Consider the following 12,003-nt stretch of genomic DNA (forward strand, 5'->3'; position numbering starts at 1 on the left):
GGTAGACGCAGGGTAGGCTTGAGTTCATTTTTGGCCTTGCTGAGTCAAGTCTTTCCGTGAAAGACTGCCATAGGCGATTAGTTTTTTTTTTTTTTTACATGGAATATTTCATGAGTGAAAAAGAAAGGAAAAAACACAATTACATCCTCAGTTTCAAGAAATAACCCCACAATTCAATGTGTATTTTATATAAATGTACATGTATGTGTGAAATACATAGGACAATTGTATGCATTTTTATGTACATTTTTGAGGAATTGTGTGGATTGATGTATCTAATAAGTGATTCCCTGTTTTTTTTTTTTTTTTATATATATACCAAACTCATGAATGTTTTTACTCGGACGCAATGTGTATCTAAGCAAAAACATCAGAAAAAGAAGTTATTGGATAATTAAAAAAAGTCAAATACAAAATGTAGATTAGAATGGTTGTCATTTTTAATGAGCAGGACTATCGCGTACGCACGAACCATTGAAAGTGGTTGATGTCACACAAGCAGAAGCAAAACAAGCATCCAACTCGGTCGCCTTAATCACGTGACCACCTTGTCTGCTGCTGGCTGAGTGAAGCGTGTTAGCAGGTAATAACGGGATTTTCTAAAACACGTTTTCGCTTTTTTTGCGCCCAATTTCAAAACGCGTTCAACTGTTTTTATTGAGTATACTTGGCGCACGTAGTCGGTCGCCTGCCTGGGCGATTTTCCTTCGTCGAGGCTGTGAGAGGTGTCTTTCGCAATTTTTCTGTTGTCTTGGTTTCCCAGCGAGCAATGTCGTGATGGGATTGTATTCCGCTCTAAGGCCTTCTTCGTTTCTTTCGATACACTTTGCCTCGTTGCTTGTTGTCTTACTTTGGATGCTTGTGTAATCGGCGTTTGTAAGATTGATGTGATCTGAAGATAGGGCAACTCTTAAACGAGCTGATTAGACGATCGATTGTTAGCAACTCTGACCAGATTTAGATAGCATTAATTGCTAACGTTAGCTTCACCCCAGCTGCCTCCGAGACTCGCTCGCCTGGTGTTAGCATGTTAGCGAGCCTGCCTCGCTGGCGAGGACAAAGAGGCCCCCCGGTATCCTAATCATCAAGCTTTTCGGTTTTATTTAACCGTGACGCTCCTACGACATGATTTTTCATCGCAAAGTCGAATGTAAATTCATTAAGTCACGCAGGGGCTGTAAATAAGTCATTCTATTTGGGTGACGTTAGCGTTACTCTAAACATTCGTCCCCTTGGCTGTTCTCAAATAAAGGACATTCTGAGGAATGTTGTAGTTTTGTGTGTGTATATTTACTCGAATGTCACCCCTAAATGAAACTCATTTACTTGGGCTTAAGTCAGCAAAAACAAACCATTTTTAATGAATGGCATTTAATCGTCAGGATCACGACAATAATAAAATCCCTAATATCGATTTGATTTGTAAATGATTGCTGCTGAAATGATTTTGTCAAGCATACGATTTGAAATGTTTCTGACTTAAATCAAGCCAGCTCCTTGGCGTTAGCTTTGTTCAGTTCAACAGCCAATGGTGTCACTGTGTTTCTACTGACGTCACTCGGCCGATGTAAACTGCGCTGCTATTGTTCTCGCAACTGTCAGTGAGCAGAGGGATAAAAGTTAACTTCGCCTTTACGTCGTGCATATTTGCTGATATTTTATTCTGTTAGTATTGCGCAAGAACTATCTGCTGGCGGGTATCAACATTTCATTAAGAATTTGCAGTGTGCATCCAAAATAACTTGTATGTAGTATTGTGTGCATTATGCCCCTACATTATTTCCTGCTGCAGAATGCAGGCACACACGGACTTTTATTTATTTATTTTTTATGCAAGTAGACACCAGGTCACTCTCCCTCCTTGACCTAGATATTCAGCAATGTTGTTACATCACCAGACCAACTGTGTCCTACTGTGTAACACAAATATGTTGCTATGTTATGCTGGAGCAGTGTTAACACAGTTGTGAGTTTTCTTTTGTTTCCTGTTTCCTCTGCAGGTTTTTCTATTTTGTACATACAGAGTTTTGTATATACTGTATATGATGAGCTCGCTGGGCAGCGAAAAGGCCCGGGGCCCTCGTGAAAAAGTGCCGCCTGCTGCCACCCACCCATCTCAACCACAGAAACAGATACAGGTGAGAGTCTGCAGCCACGCAAATGAAGGAACACGCACTTCAGAGCTTTTTTCCTTGAAATCATTATTACTGAGATTGTGAATAGTATGTAGAACATTTAAAGTAATTCATGAAGGCTTCCCTCTTTAAAAATAAAATAAAAAATAGGGTGAAGCGCTGTTTTGTCAACTGTAATATTTTTTTTTTTCTTGTGTTCCAGGCTACTGCTGAGCAAATCCGGCTTGCCCAGATGATCTATGATAAGAATGATGCTGACTTTGAAGACAAAGTTAATCAGGTACGGAATCATTTGTCTGACAATAATTTGTGTGAATGTTTAGCACACTGATGGAAGAAACCACTGACTCTTCTTCACCAAATGATTACAACTGTTTTTATCTGCTTGGTATTTCCCTAAGCTGATGGAGGTTACTGGCAAGAACCAGGATGAATGTATGGTCGCGCTTCATGACTGCAACGAGGATGTGAGCAGAGCCATCAATTTCCTCCTGGAAAGCACTTCGGATATGGTAGGCTTGTGCCATACAAATTTCCCTACCGTTTTTTTGAATGAATTGAAAAGCCTATCTGTTATTAACCAGCACCAAACTGCGACATGGCAGCTTCCAACTTTTTTGCTGCCGCTTTTTGTTTAGACCTCGTGGGAGACTGTAGGGAAGAAGAAGCCGCTGGTGAAGGAGGCTCCTTCGGAAAGCAAGGAGAACAAGGAAAACCGGGAGAAGAAAGGCGACAGGGAGGCGAGCAAGGGCCGTGCGTCATCCAACCGCAAGGGCAAAGGCGCCAATCGGAGCCGGCAGGGTATAGCGTCGCGATACATCTCCTGTCCCCCACAACTGTCGCCGTTGTCACCTTAATTTTGGCATGCGCATTTGTATCAGGTGCTGCTCGTCCTGCAGAAAATGGCGTGGAGGTGACACCAGTGGACAAAGGCTCTGATCGAGGAAGGAGGGCAAAAGGTGGTCGAGGTGAGATGGGAAATTTTTCATTCCAAAATAGCATTATACTTGAGTGGCTCTTGCCAATGTTTGGCTGATGTTTACGCAGGCTCGGGCGGTCGCGGGAGAGGCAGAGGACCAGCTACCAGCAGGTTCTCAGCCCAAGGCATGGGGTATGTCAAAGCTCACCCCATATTGGCAATTTATTATTTGATCACATCAAATAATGTATTAGACAGCTTCAGCTGAGCCTTTCATTGGAAATCTGTAACATGAGTCCCGCATTTATTATTTCCCAGAACTTTCAACCCCGCGGACTATACCTCAGAGGCGGGGACAGGGACCACACAGAGTGAGGCTTGGGACACTGCGGCTAACAACAATACAGATGAAATGGGTTTGTGTTGCGTGCAAGGATACAGTCTTCGTTGATGAAGGTGGCATCTGCTCAACCTTTTATTGACACCCACTGTGTCTTTCACCTTATTCGTCCCTGACATGTTGTTTACTTTTGTTTAGCTAATTGGAGGAACCCGGTTGAAGACTACGGACCCGAAGACTGGAGTGAGGATGTTAGTGTGAGTCTTCACGAAAAGTCTGTCAGCAAAATGACTGATGTTTACATCATATTGGTTTTTTTGGGGGGCCTATATTTGTTTTATGACAGCTCTCGGAGACAAAGGTCTTCACTTCCTCATGCGCGCCTCCTACTGAGAATCATATCACTTCTGGCCAAAGGTGAATAACTGACATGTTAAATAAATTACAGTGTGAATTTTTAATGCATTAAGTTTGAATCAGATTCCTTACACACAAAAGTCAGCTCGGGATTGTCGAGTTCACATGTGACCCACCCCCAAGAGCTTAAGCAGCAATTAAAATGGATGAAGCCAACTTTTTTAACTGCTTTGACCTAATTGTCGTTCTGTAGTCTGGACCTAGCCTCTCTGCTGCAGAAGCCTGTAGTGGGTGGAAGAGAAGCACCCGCCTCCTCCTCCACTTCGCAGAGTCTGGTCTTCACCAACTCTCACCACCATCCGCCGCCGCCACAGCAGCAACATCAGCCTCCCCCGAGCCGCAGCACTGCCGGTGGCACCAGCTATGCTCATGCTGCTCTGGTAAACCCAAAACAATAGTTAGAAAAAATAGATAACATGTAACTCATGCATTTTCCCTTTTCCCTGTGCCAGTCATCAGTTCTTGGTGCTGGTTTTGGAGACCTCGGGCAAGCCAAGAGGCCTGCACCCAGTGCAGGAGCGCAGATACTGGAACAGCTTAAGGGTCCGGGCTTGGGTCCTCTGCCGTCGTCCCAGGTGGCACATCCTGCCAACACCCAAGGCAGCCCTTCAATCGGTCGCCTGCCGAGCCTGGGAGCGCCAGTACCTCCACACTCTTCGTCCAGCTGGGACATGAAGGCGTCAGAATCAAACGCCACCACACTGACCTCACAGTTCAGCCGTAAGTTTTCTTGCCAAAGCCTTCAGCTGGGGTCTGACGTACAAGCGTGCCTCACTGTATGTTTGGGTGCATCTGCAGGTGAGTTTGGCCTCCAGCCAGAGCCTTCGCTTGTGCTGAGTCAGCTCATCCAGAGGCACAGCGGCCCCTCCTTGCCACTGGCGCGCCAGCCCAGTCCACCATCTCAACAAGTGGCCCCCGCATCCGCCTCCTCTGCTCCCCAGCACAGCGGCACGTTGGCGCAGGCGGGCCCAGTCGCGGTGGCTGCTGGTCCCAAACATTCGGGCGCCGGATTGGATGCTCACGGTTGCGGGACGTCGCAGCAGCAGCGGGCACAGCTGAAAGGTCAAAAACGAAGGATACCTCCGACGTCAAAGGTAAAAGTTGCTGACAATCAAATGGTGAGCGACAGACAGTTCAGGTAAATCTTAATGTTGGAGTGTGTAAACGTCTTTCTTGTGACAGATCCCCTCGACAGCCGTGGAAATGCCAGGCTCCACTGATGTCCCCGGTCTAAACCTTCAGTTTGGAGCACTTGACTTTGGCTCCGAGTCTGCTTTGCCAGAGTTTGGAGTTGTGGACAACGCTGTCAGTGCCGCATCCAGGGAATCCACGCCGGCCCCTGGCCTGGTAGCACCCGCGTCAGGACCAGGGACTCAGAGTCAGACAAGCATGTACTCCAAAACCCTCGGGTACTGATGGATATCATTGTTTTAAAATCGCACTGTTATCTCACGAAATGCGTCAAGCAAACGACTCATTCTTGTCTCGTAGTGAGTCACTGGGAAGCTCTCTCTCTGTCGACCTCCCTCTGCCCCTGTCGTCGTCTGAGCCGGTGTATCACACGTCCTCGACGGCACTCCCCAGTCTTACGCCCTCGTCGCTCGGTCCCGTCAGCTCCGGCACGCCTCCCTCGTCATCGCTGACCACATCGACCATCTCGTCCTGTTCCGTGCCTCCCTTCTCCACTGTGGGAGGAAGCTACGATGGCTCCTTGCCACCTCAAGCACGACTGGCCTTCTCCCAGAGTAAAGAAACGCCTGGACCGGTTATGGTGAGGAGAAATCAGATACAGAAGTTTATCATTGACCTCTAATGGGTTTAAATTTAAAAATAAAAACAACATTTTCCCCTTTATCCTAGAATGGTCTGAATGGAGTAAGGACATCTGCAGCTTTAGACAGTATGTTACCTCGCACAAATCTATTAATAGTTCCCTGTACATACAAGTTCTTTTATGCAAGCGTTGCCATACTGTGCTCAGTTTCCTCAGCAACCTCCACACCAAAGCCCGACTCTCCGTCTCTCAACGCCAACACCAACTGCGCACCGCCACCCTCCTCCCACTTAACCCCCTCCACATTGCCTGTGCAGAGCTCCAGCACGCTCTCCAGCCTGGCACAGGAGCTTCCCTCAGCTGGCCAGCTCAACGCTCTCAACAGGTGACACGCTCGCGCAATGACCAGCAAGCTTAATTTCATCGCTATCACAAAATGAATCCTTTGGACAATTGTTTTTGTGCTTTGTGTCTGCAGCCATGTCAACAGTCATTCCTCAGCTCTCGGCTCCAGTTCTCTCACTGTAAGGGCGTTTAGTAGCTTCTGGGGGGGGATGCCACTTACTGAGGCTAAATCTTGCTAACAGTATAAAGATACCAACAAGCACACTGTACGTGGGCAAACCGACTTTGTGTCCTCCTCAGTACACAAGTGTGGACAGCAGCAGCGTGAGCGCTCTCACTCCCGCCTCTACTTCCTACACGTCGTCGCAACCTCCGCCTTCGGCACTTCACTCGGTCCACAATAGCAGCAACAGTAGCAGCGGCATCGGTCACCTGGCGAACATGTCCGGCATGAGCAGCAACATGAGCGGCGCCGGCGGACTTCATTCCGCTGCCACCAGCGCGGCGCTGGGATTCGGCTCCAATGGAGCTACCGGCACATCCAACCTCTCTGGACCAAGGACCGCACCCTTACTGTCCTCCTCCACTGGTAAGCAAGAAAAGAGAAATGTGTGCTGGTAATAGTCATCGGGTCGGGTAATGTATGTTATTTTGTTAACAGGTAAAGCCCCACCAAACTTGTCCCAAGGCGTTCCTCCTCTGCTGCCTAACCAGTATATCATGGGCCCAGGGGGACTGCTCCCAGCATACCCAGTAAGGGTCACTGTGCAGTGTTTTTGATCACAGCAAAAACTTCTCTCTGCTCCTTGAGAGTGCTTTCATATTGTGTGACCGATGGTCTCATATCGCAGATTTTCACTTAGAGTGGTTTGTAGTGGTATTCTGAGCTATTCAAAAGATGTCCTCTTACTTCTCATGTGCACTCCTAAATAAAAATAAGAAAAGCTGTTGACACATCAGATATGAAATATATGTATCTTTCACAGCAGATTTACGGCTATGAGGATCTCCACATGCTCCAGTCCCGACTACCAATGGTGAGTCTTGAATCTTCATCGCTCCAATTGACTTGAGTAGTTGCTTTGGACCGGGTCCCAATCTTGTTTTGTGCCCTCAGCCCTCCCTGCAGGATTACTATGGAATCACATTCCCCGGCCCCACCGCCACGCTGTCTAGCAGAGACGGGAGCCTTGCCAACAACCCCTACTCAGGTAGAGGCGTACTTTGATGGTCATTGGCCACATCTATCTTCATCAAATACATCCATACTCCTGACAGCGGGCGGAGCTGCATGATAAGTCTGCCTCTGTGTTCAGGTGAAGTCACAAAGTTTGGAAGGAACGACTCCACCTCTCCTGCACCACCCACAAGCCTGGCAGCCCAGCAGCAGCCCCCACAGGGCCAGAACCAAGGCCAGAGCCAGCCTCAGCCTCCTCAGGCCCAGCCGCAGGGCCAGCACCACAGCAGTCAGCAGGCCTTCCTGCCTCCGGGCTACAGCTACACGGGGCTGCCTTACTACGCCGGCGTGCCCGGCGCCGTACCCAGCGCCGCCGCCTTCCAGTATGGCCCCACCATGTTCGTTCCCCCGGGGGGCCCGGGACCTGCCTCGGCCAAGCAGCACAGCATGGGTCTCAGCCTGGGGAACCCGTCTGCCAGCCCGTTCCAGCAGCAGACGCAACAGCAGCCCAGCGGCTACGGCCAGCACACCTTCAGCTCAGGTCGGTGACTGCGTCCCGTCGTTTTTAACATATTGTCCATTTCTGGTCAACAAATCTATGAGGGGAGGACATAAAAAAAAAAATAGTATTAAGTCTCAATGTTCAGGGCAAAAAGTCACATTTGCATTAGTTGTCAAAGTCGTTACCTTGGTTCTTTCCTTTTTAGGGTATGAGGAGCTGACAGCAGGACCAGCCGGAGTGGACTATAGTAAAGGTTACAATTCCTCCTCTCAGGCACAAGCCAAATCTGCTGCTAGCGGGCCCGGTAAAGGTAGGAGACACATTCAACAGCTTACCATAACTCCCCCAATTCGATCATTAATGTTTTGGGGTGTTGATCTCGTTTGCGGTGTCACTTGCAGGGGTTTCGGTGACATCCAGTAACTCCGGTGTGCCAGACATCAGCGGAAGTGTTTACAATAAGACCCAGGTGAGCCTCGTCCTCTATTTTACTCTCCAATCCAACTGTACCGAGTAAGTGAAGGTCCGTTGGGTTTGTACCAAGGCCGAGCATTTTGTCCACCAAATGCTGGGAGGTTTTGGTCACAAAGTTTCTGTATTTTCTTTCTTCTCGCCCTATAGTCTTTTGATAAGCAGGGTTTCCACGCAGGGACCCCCCCTCCCTTCAGCCTGCCATCTGCGCTGGGGGGTCCAGGACCCCTGAATCCTGGAGCAGCCCCCGGAGGTTATGCACCGGCACCCTTCCTTCACATCCTGCCTCACCAGCAACCACACTCGCAGCTGCTGCACCACCATCTTGCTCAGGATGGACAGGTAACACTTGCACTGAGCTGGTGAATCCCTGGGATGTATCACAGACCCACCTGCATGTTTTCTCTAATATGTGCATTGTCCCTTGCTTCCATGTTCAGGGTGGTCCAGGTCAGCGTGGGCAGTCCAGCGGCCTGCAGCAGAAGAGCCAAGTCAATAAGTCGAGCTACGGCAGCTCCCCCTACTGGGCCAACTGAAGTCGCTACGCTGTGTGTATATGCATGTGGGTGTGTGCGTGACAGGATTATCATTTGTGTGTGTGTTGTGCGCGAGAGTGCATGCGGCACACTCATGCGTCTGACTGATAAAACAATGGAGGGACAAACCATTTTACAACAGAAGCTAAAACACACTACCACGGCCTCTCCTTTGCTCTGTATATCCCCTTTTCAAATTTATGTCTGTTGTATGTAAAATATATTTATGTATGTATTTATACAGTATATATGTATTAGTAGAACATGAAATGTGGTTTTCTGCATTTTGTTTTGTTTTTTAATTTTGAAGGGCATTTTATTTAAAAAGAAAAAAAAATGGAATGAGAATGCTCAATCATGAAGTTGGTGAATATACTTGAACACAAAGCATCATGTGATGTAGATTCCTTTTTGTATGCATACATGAACTGAGAACGATGTACATAGAATCTAAGCATCATTTTCATGGCTGAGGCCATTTTTTATTTTTTAGAAGAAATGTTTTTGTAATTTTGGTCTCCTGCATCTGTGAATCCTTATTTGAAGTGTGACTTGAGTTGATAGCTTGATTTGGGTTTTTTTTTTTTTCTGCAGTTTTCCCTCCATCTGTCTGTCATTCTTCAACTTCTAATAATTGGCTGCTCACCAGCCAAGCCTTGATGTCATTTTAACATTGGTTTAAACCTTGTCCAAATTAAAATGTAAACTGTTTGAGTGACTCTGGTCTTGGTGATTTGTTTTTTTTTCAAAAAGTCAAAGCCTGCTTTGTTGTCAATTTCTTCACATGCCATGACACACAAAGAAATTGAAATTACGTTGCCACTATCCCACGGTGACAAGACATAGTACACAATATACATACAAGTAAACAACACAGAAAAATAAAAACAAGAAGGCACAAACAATGAATAAATAAGAGTGATGAATAAATAATAAATAAACAAATAATAAATAAGTTACTGTCTAGAGACAAAAATATGAACACTTGTATAGTAGCTCTCATGGACCTTTTATTTGAGATGGTCCCCTCACTAATTGCTTGACTATACATTTTTTTTTCTAAAAAGCCTTACTATACATCATACAGCATTTCCAACTGGCTGCAAAAAATAGCAAACAAAAAAAAACTCTTCTGAACTCTATAACATTACGTGTGGTGTCCCACAGGTATCGGCACTCGGACCAATTCTATTGAATATTTATATGATCCCGCAGTGGCCTGTTATTAGGAACACCTGAAAATGGTGGTGTACCTAATGGACTGTCCGAGTGACGTCACAGATCAAACAGCCAATCAGAAAGTGGGGGTGAGGGCGGGTGTGGCACTTTTCACTTTCATTTAAGCTTTGACCATGATTTTTCCCTAATGAAGTGGCCTGTTATTAGGTACACCTAAAAATGGCGGTGTACCTAATAGTGTGTCCCAATGACGTCACAGATCAAACAGCCAATCAGAAAGTGGGGGTGAGGGCGGGTGTGGCACTTTTCACTTTCATTTAAGCTTTGACCATGATTTTTCCCTAATGAAGTGGCCTGTTATTAGGTACACCTAAAAATGGCGGTGTACCTAATAGTGTGTCCCAATGACGTCACAGATCAAACAGCCAATCAGAAAGTGGGGGTGAGGGCGGGTGTGGCACTTTTCACTTTCATTTAAGCTTTGACCATGATTTTTCCCTAATGAAGTGGCCTGTTATTAGGTACACCTAAAAATGGCGGCGTACCTAATAGTGTGTCCGAATGACGTCACAGATCAAACAGCCAATCAGAAAGTGGGGGTGAGGGCGGGTGTGGCACTTTTCACTTTCATTTAAGCTTTGACCATGATTTTTCCCTAATGAAGTGGCCTGTTATTAGGTACACCTAAAAATGGCGGTGTACCTAATAGTGTGTCCCAATGACGTCACAGATCAAACAGCCAATCAGAAAGTGGGGGTGAGGGCGGGTGTGGCACTTTTCACTTTCATTTAAGCTTTGACCATGATTTTTCCCTAATGAAGTGGCCTGTTATTAGGTACACCTAAAAATGGCGGTGTACCTAATAGTGTGTCCCAATGACGTCACAGATCAAACAGCCAATCAGAAAGTGGGGGTGAGGGCGGGTGTGGCACTTTTCACTTTCATTTAAGCTTTGACCATGATTTTTCCCTAATGAACTGGCCTGTTATTAGGTACACCTAAAAATGGCGGTGTACCTAATAGAGTGTCCAAATGACGTCACAGATCAAACAGCCAATCAGAAAGTGGGGGTGAGGGCGGGTGTGGCACTTTTCACTTTCATTTAAGCTTTGACCATGATTTTTCCCTAATGAAGTGGCCTGTTATTAGGAACACCTAAAAATGGCGGTGTACCTAATAGTGTGTCCGAGTGATGTCACAGAAAAACCAGCCAATCAGAAAGTGGGGGTGAGGGCGGGTATGGCACTTTTCATTTAAACCAGGGGTGCCGACCTCCAGTCCTCGAGGGGCCGCGTTCCAATATGTTTTCCAAGTTACCCTCGTTAAACACACCTGCGTGAAAAGATTTTGTTCATTTTCACGTTCTGCAGGAGCCCAATTTTTCACACAGGTGCACTTAACGAGGGAATCTTGGAAAACATGTTGGAATGCGGCCCCGAGGACTAGAGCTTGACTCCTGTGACCTTTGACCATGATATTTCCCTAATAAAGTGGCCTGTTATTTGGTACACTTGAAAATGGCAGTGTACCTAATGGAGTGTCCGTGTGATTCCCTCGTTAAGTGCACCTGCGTGAAAAGTTTTAGCTCCTGCGGAACGTGAAAGTAGCTAAAACTTTTCACGCAGGTGTGTTTAACGAGGGTAACCTGGAAAACATATTGGAACGCGGCCCCAAGACTAGCGCTTGACACCTGTGACCTTTGACCATGACTTTGGCCTAATAAAGTGGCCTGTTATTAGGTACACTTGAAAATGGCGGTGTACCTAATGGAGTGTCCGTGTGATTCCCTCGTTAAGTGCACCTGCGTGAAAAGTTTTAGCTCCTGTGGAACGTGAAAGGAGCTAAAACTTTTCACACAGGTGCACTTAACGAGGGGATCTTGGAAAACGTTGGAATGCGGCCACGAGGACACCTGTGACCTTTGACCATGATATTTCTCTAATAAAGTGGCCTTTGACCATGATTTTGGATTATTTGATTTATTTAAAAAAAAGAAAAAAAACCGCCCTCATCCCCACTTCCTGATTGGCTGTTTGATCTGTGACGTCACTCGGACACACTATTAGGTACACCACCATTTTCAGGTGTTCCTAATAACAGGCCAGTTCATTAGGGAAAAATCATGGTCAAAGCTTAACTGAAAGTGAAAAGTGCCACACCCGCCCTCACCCCCACTTTCTGATTGGCTGTTTGATCTGTGACGTCATT

At 46.6% G+C, this 12,003-nt stretch overlaps 1 protein-coding gene across 4 annotated transcripts; it reads left to right on the forward strand.

Moving 5' to 3' along the window:
* The first annotated feature begins 482 nt into the window (after positions 1 to 482).
* On the forward strand, positions 483 to 9,327 carry ubap2a (ubiquitin associated protein 2a). Of its 4 annotated transcripts, none has more exons than XM_061291523.1 (27): positions 483 to 583; positions 2,001 to 2,138; positions 2,338 to 2,415; positions 2,537 to 2,647; positions 2,774 to 2,936; positions 3,017 to 3,103; positions 3,183 to 3,246; positions 3,373 to 3,470; positions 3,593 to 3,651; positions 3,741 to 3,811; positions 4,005 to 4,191; positions 4,264 to 4,531; positions 4,610 to 4,905; positions 4,994 to 5,220; positions 5,303 to 5,582; positions 5,672 to 5,711; positions 5,793 to 5,970; positions 6,064 to 6,109; positions 6,231 to 6,519; positions 6,592 to 6,683; positions 6,917 to 6,967; positions 7,048 to 7,141; positions 7,247 to 7,648; positions 7,815 to 7,919; positions 8,011 to 8,078; positions 8,231 to 8,422; positions 8,521 to 9,327. In XM_061291523.1, the coding sequence occupies exons 2-27, from the start codon at positions 2,043 to 2,045 to the stop codon at positions 8,614 to 8,616; spliced, it is 3,738 nt and encodes a 1,245-aa protein (XP_061147507.1). In that variant the 5' UTR covers positions 483 to 583; positions 2,001 to 2,042; the 3' UTR covers positions 8,617 to 9,327. The 4 variants fall into 4 exon arrangements, with proteins under 4 accessions (XP_061147507.1, XP_061147508.1, XP_061147509.1 ...); XM_061291524.1 differs by having other exon boundaries at positions 6,920 to 6,967; XM_061291525.1 differs by having other exon boundaries at positions 3,593 to 3,645.
* Positions 9,328 to 12,003: the final 2,676 nt, after the last annotated feature.

Source organism: Syngnathus typhle, linkage group LG11 (assembly GCF_033458585.1).
Source record: "Syngnathus typhle isolate RoL2023-S1 ecotype Sweden linkage group LG11, RoL_Styp_1.0, whole genome shotgun sequence".
In the NCBI taxonomy this organism is placed as follows: domain Eukaryota; kingdom Metazoa; phylum Chordata; class Actinopteri; order Syngnathiformes; family Syngnathidae; genus Syngnathus; species Syngnathus typhle.

Excerpts from the sequence above, each read along its gene's own strand:
- ubap2a (XM_061291523.1), top strand. The coding sequence starts at position 2,043 with ATGATGAGCTCGCTGGGCAGCGAAAAGGCCCGGGGCCCTCGTGAAAAA. Across the intron at positions 3,812-4,004 it reads CATATCACTTCTGGCCAAAG|TCTGGACCTAGCCTCTCTGC; the intron begins GTGAATAACTGA and ends GTCGTTCTGTAG. Across the intron at positions 5,971-6,063 it reads CAGCTCAACGCTCTCAACAG|CCATGTCAACAGTCATTCCT; the intron begins GTGACACGCTCG and ends TTGTGTCTGCAG.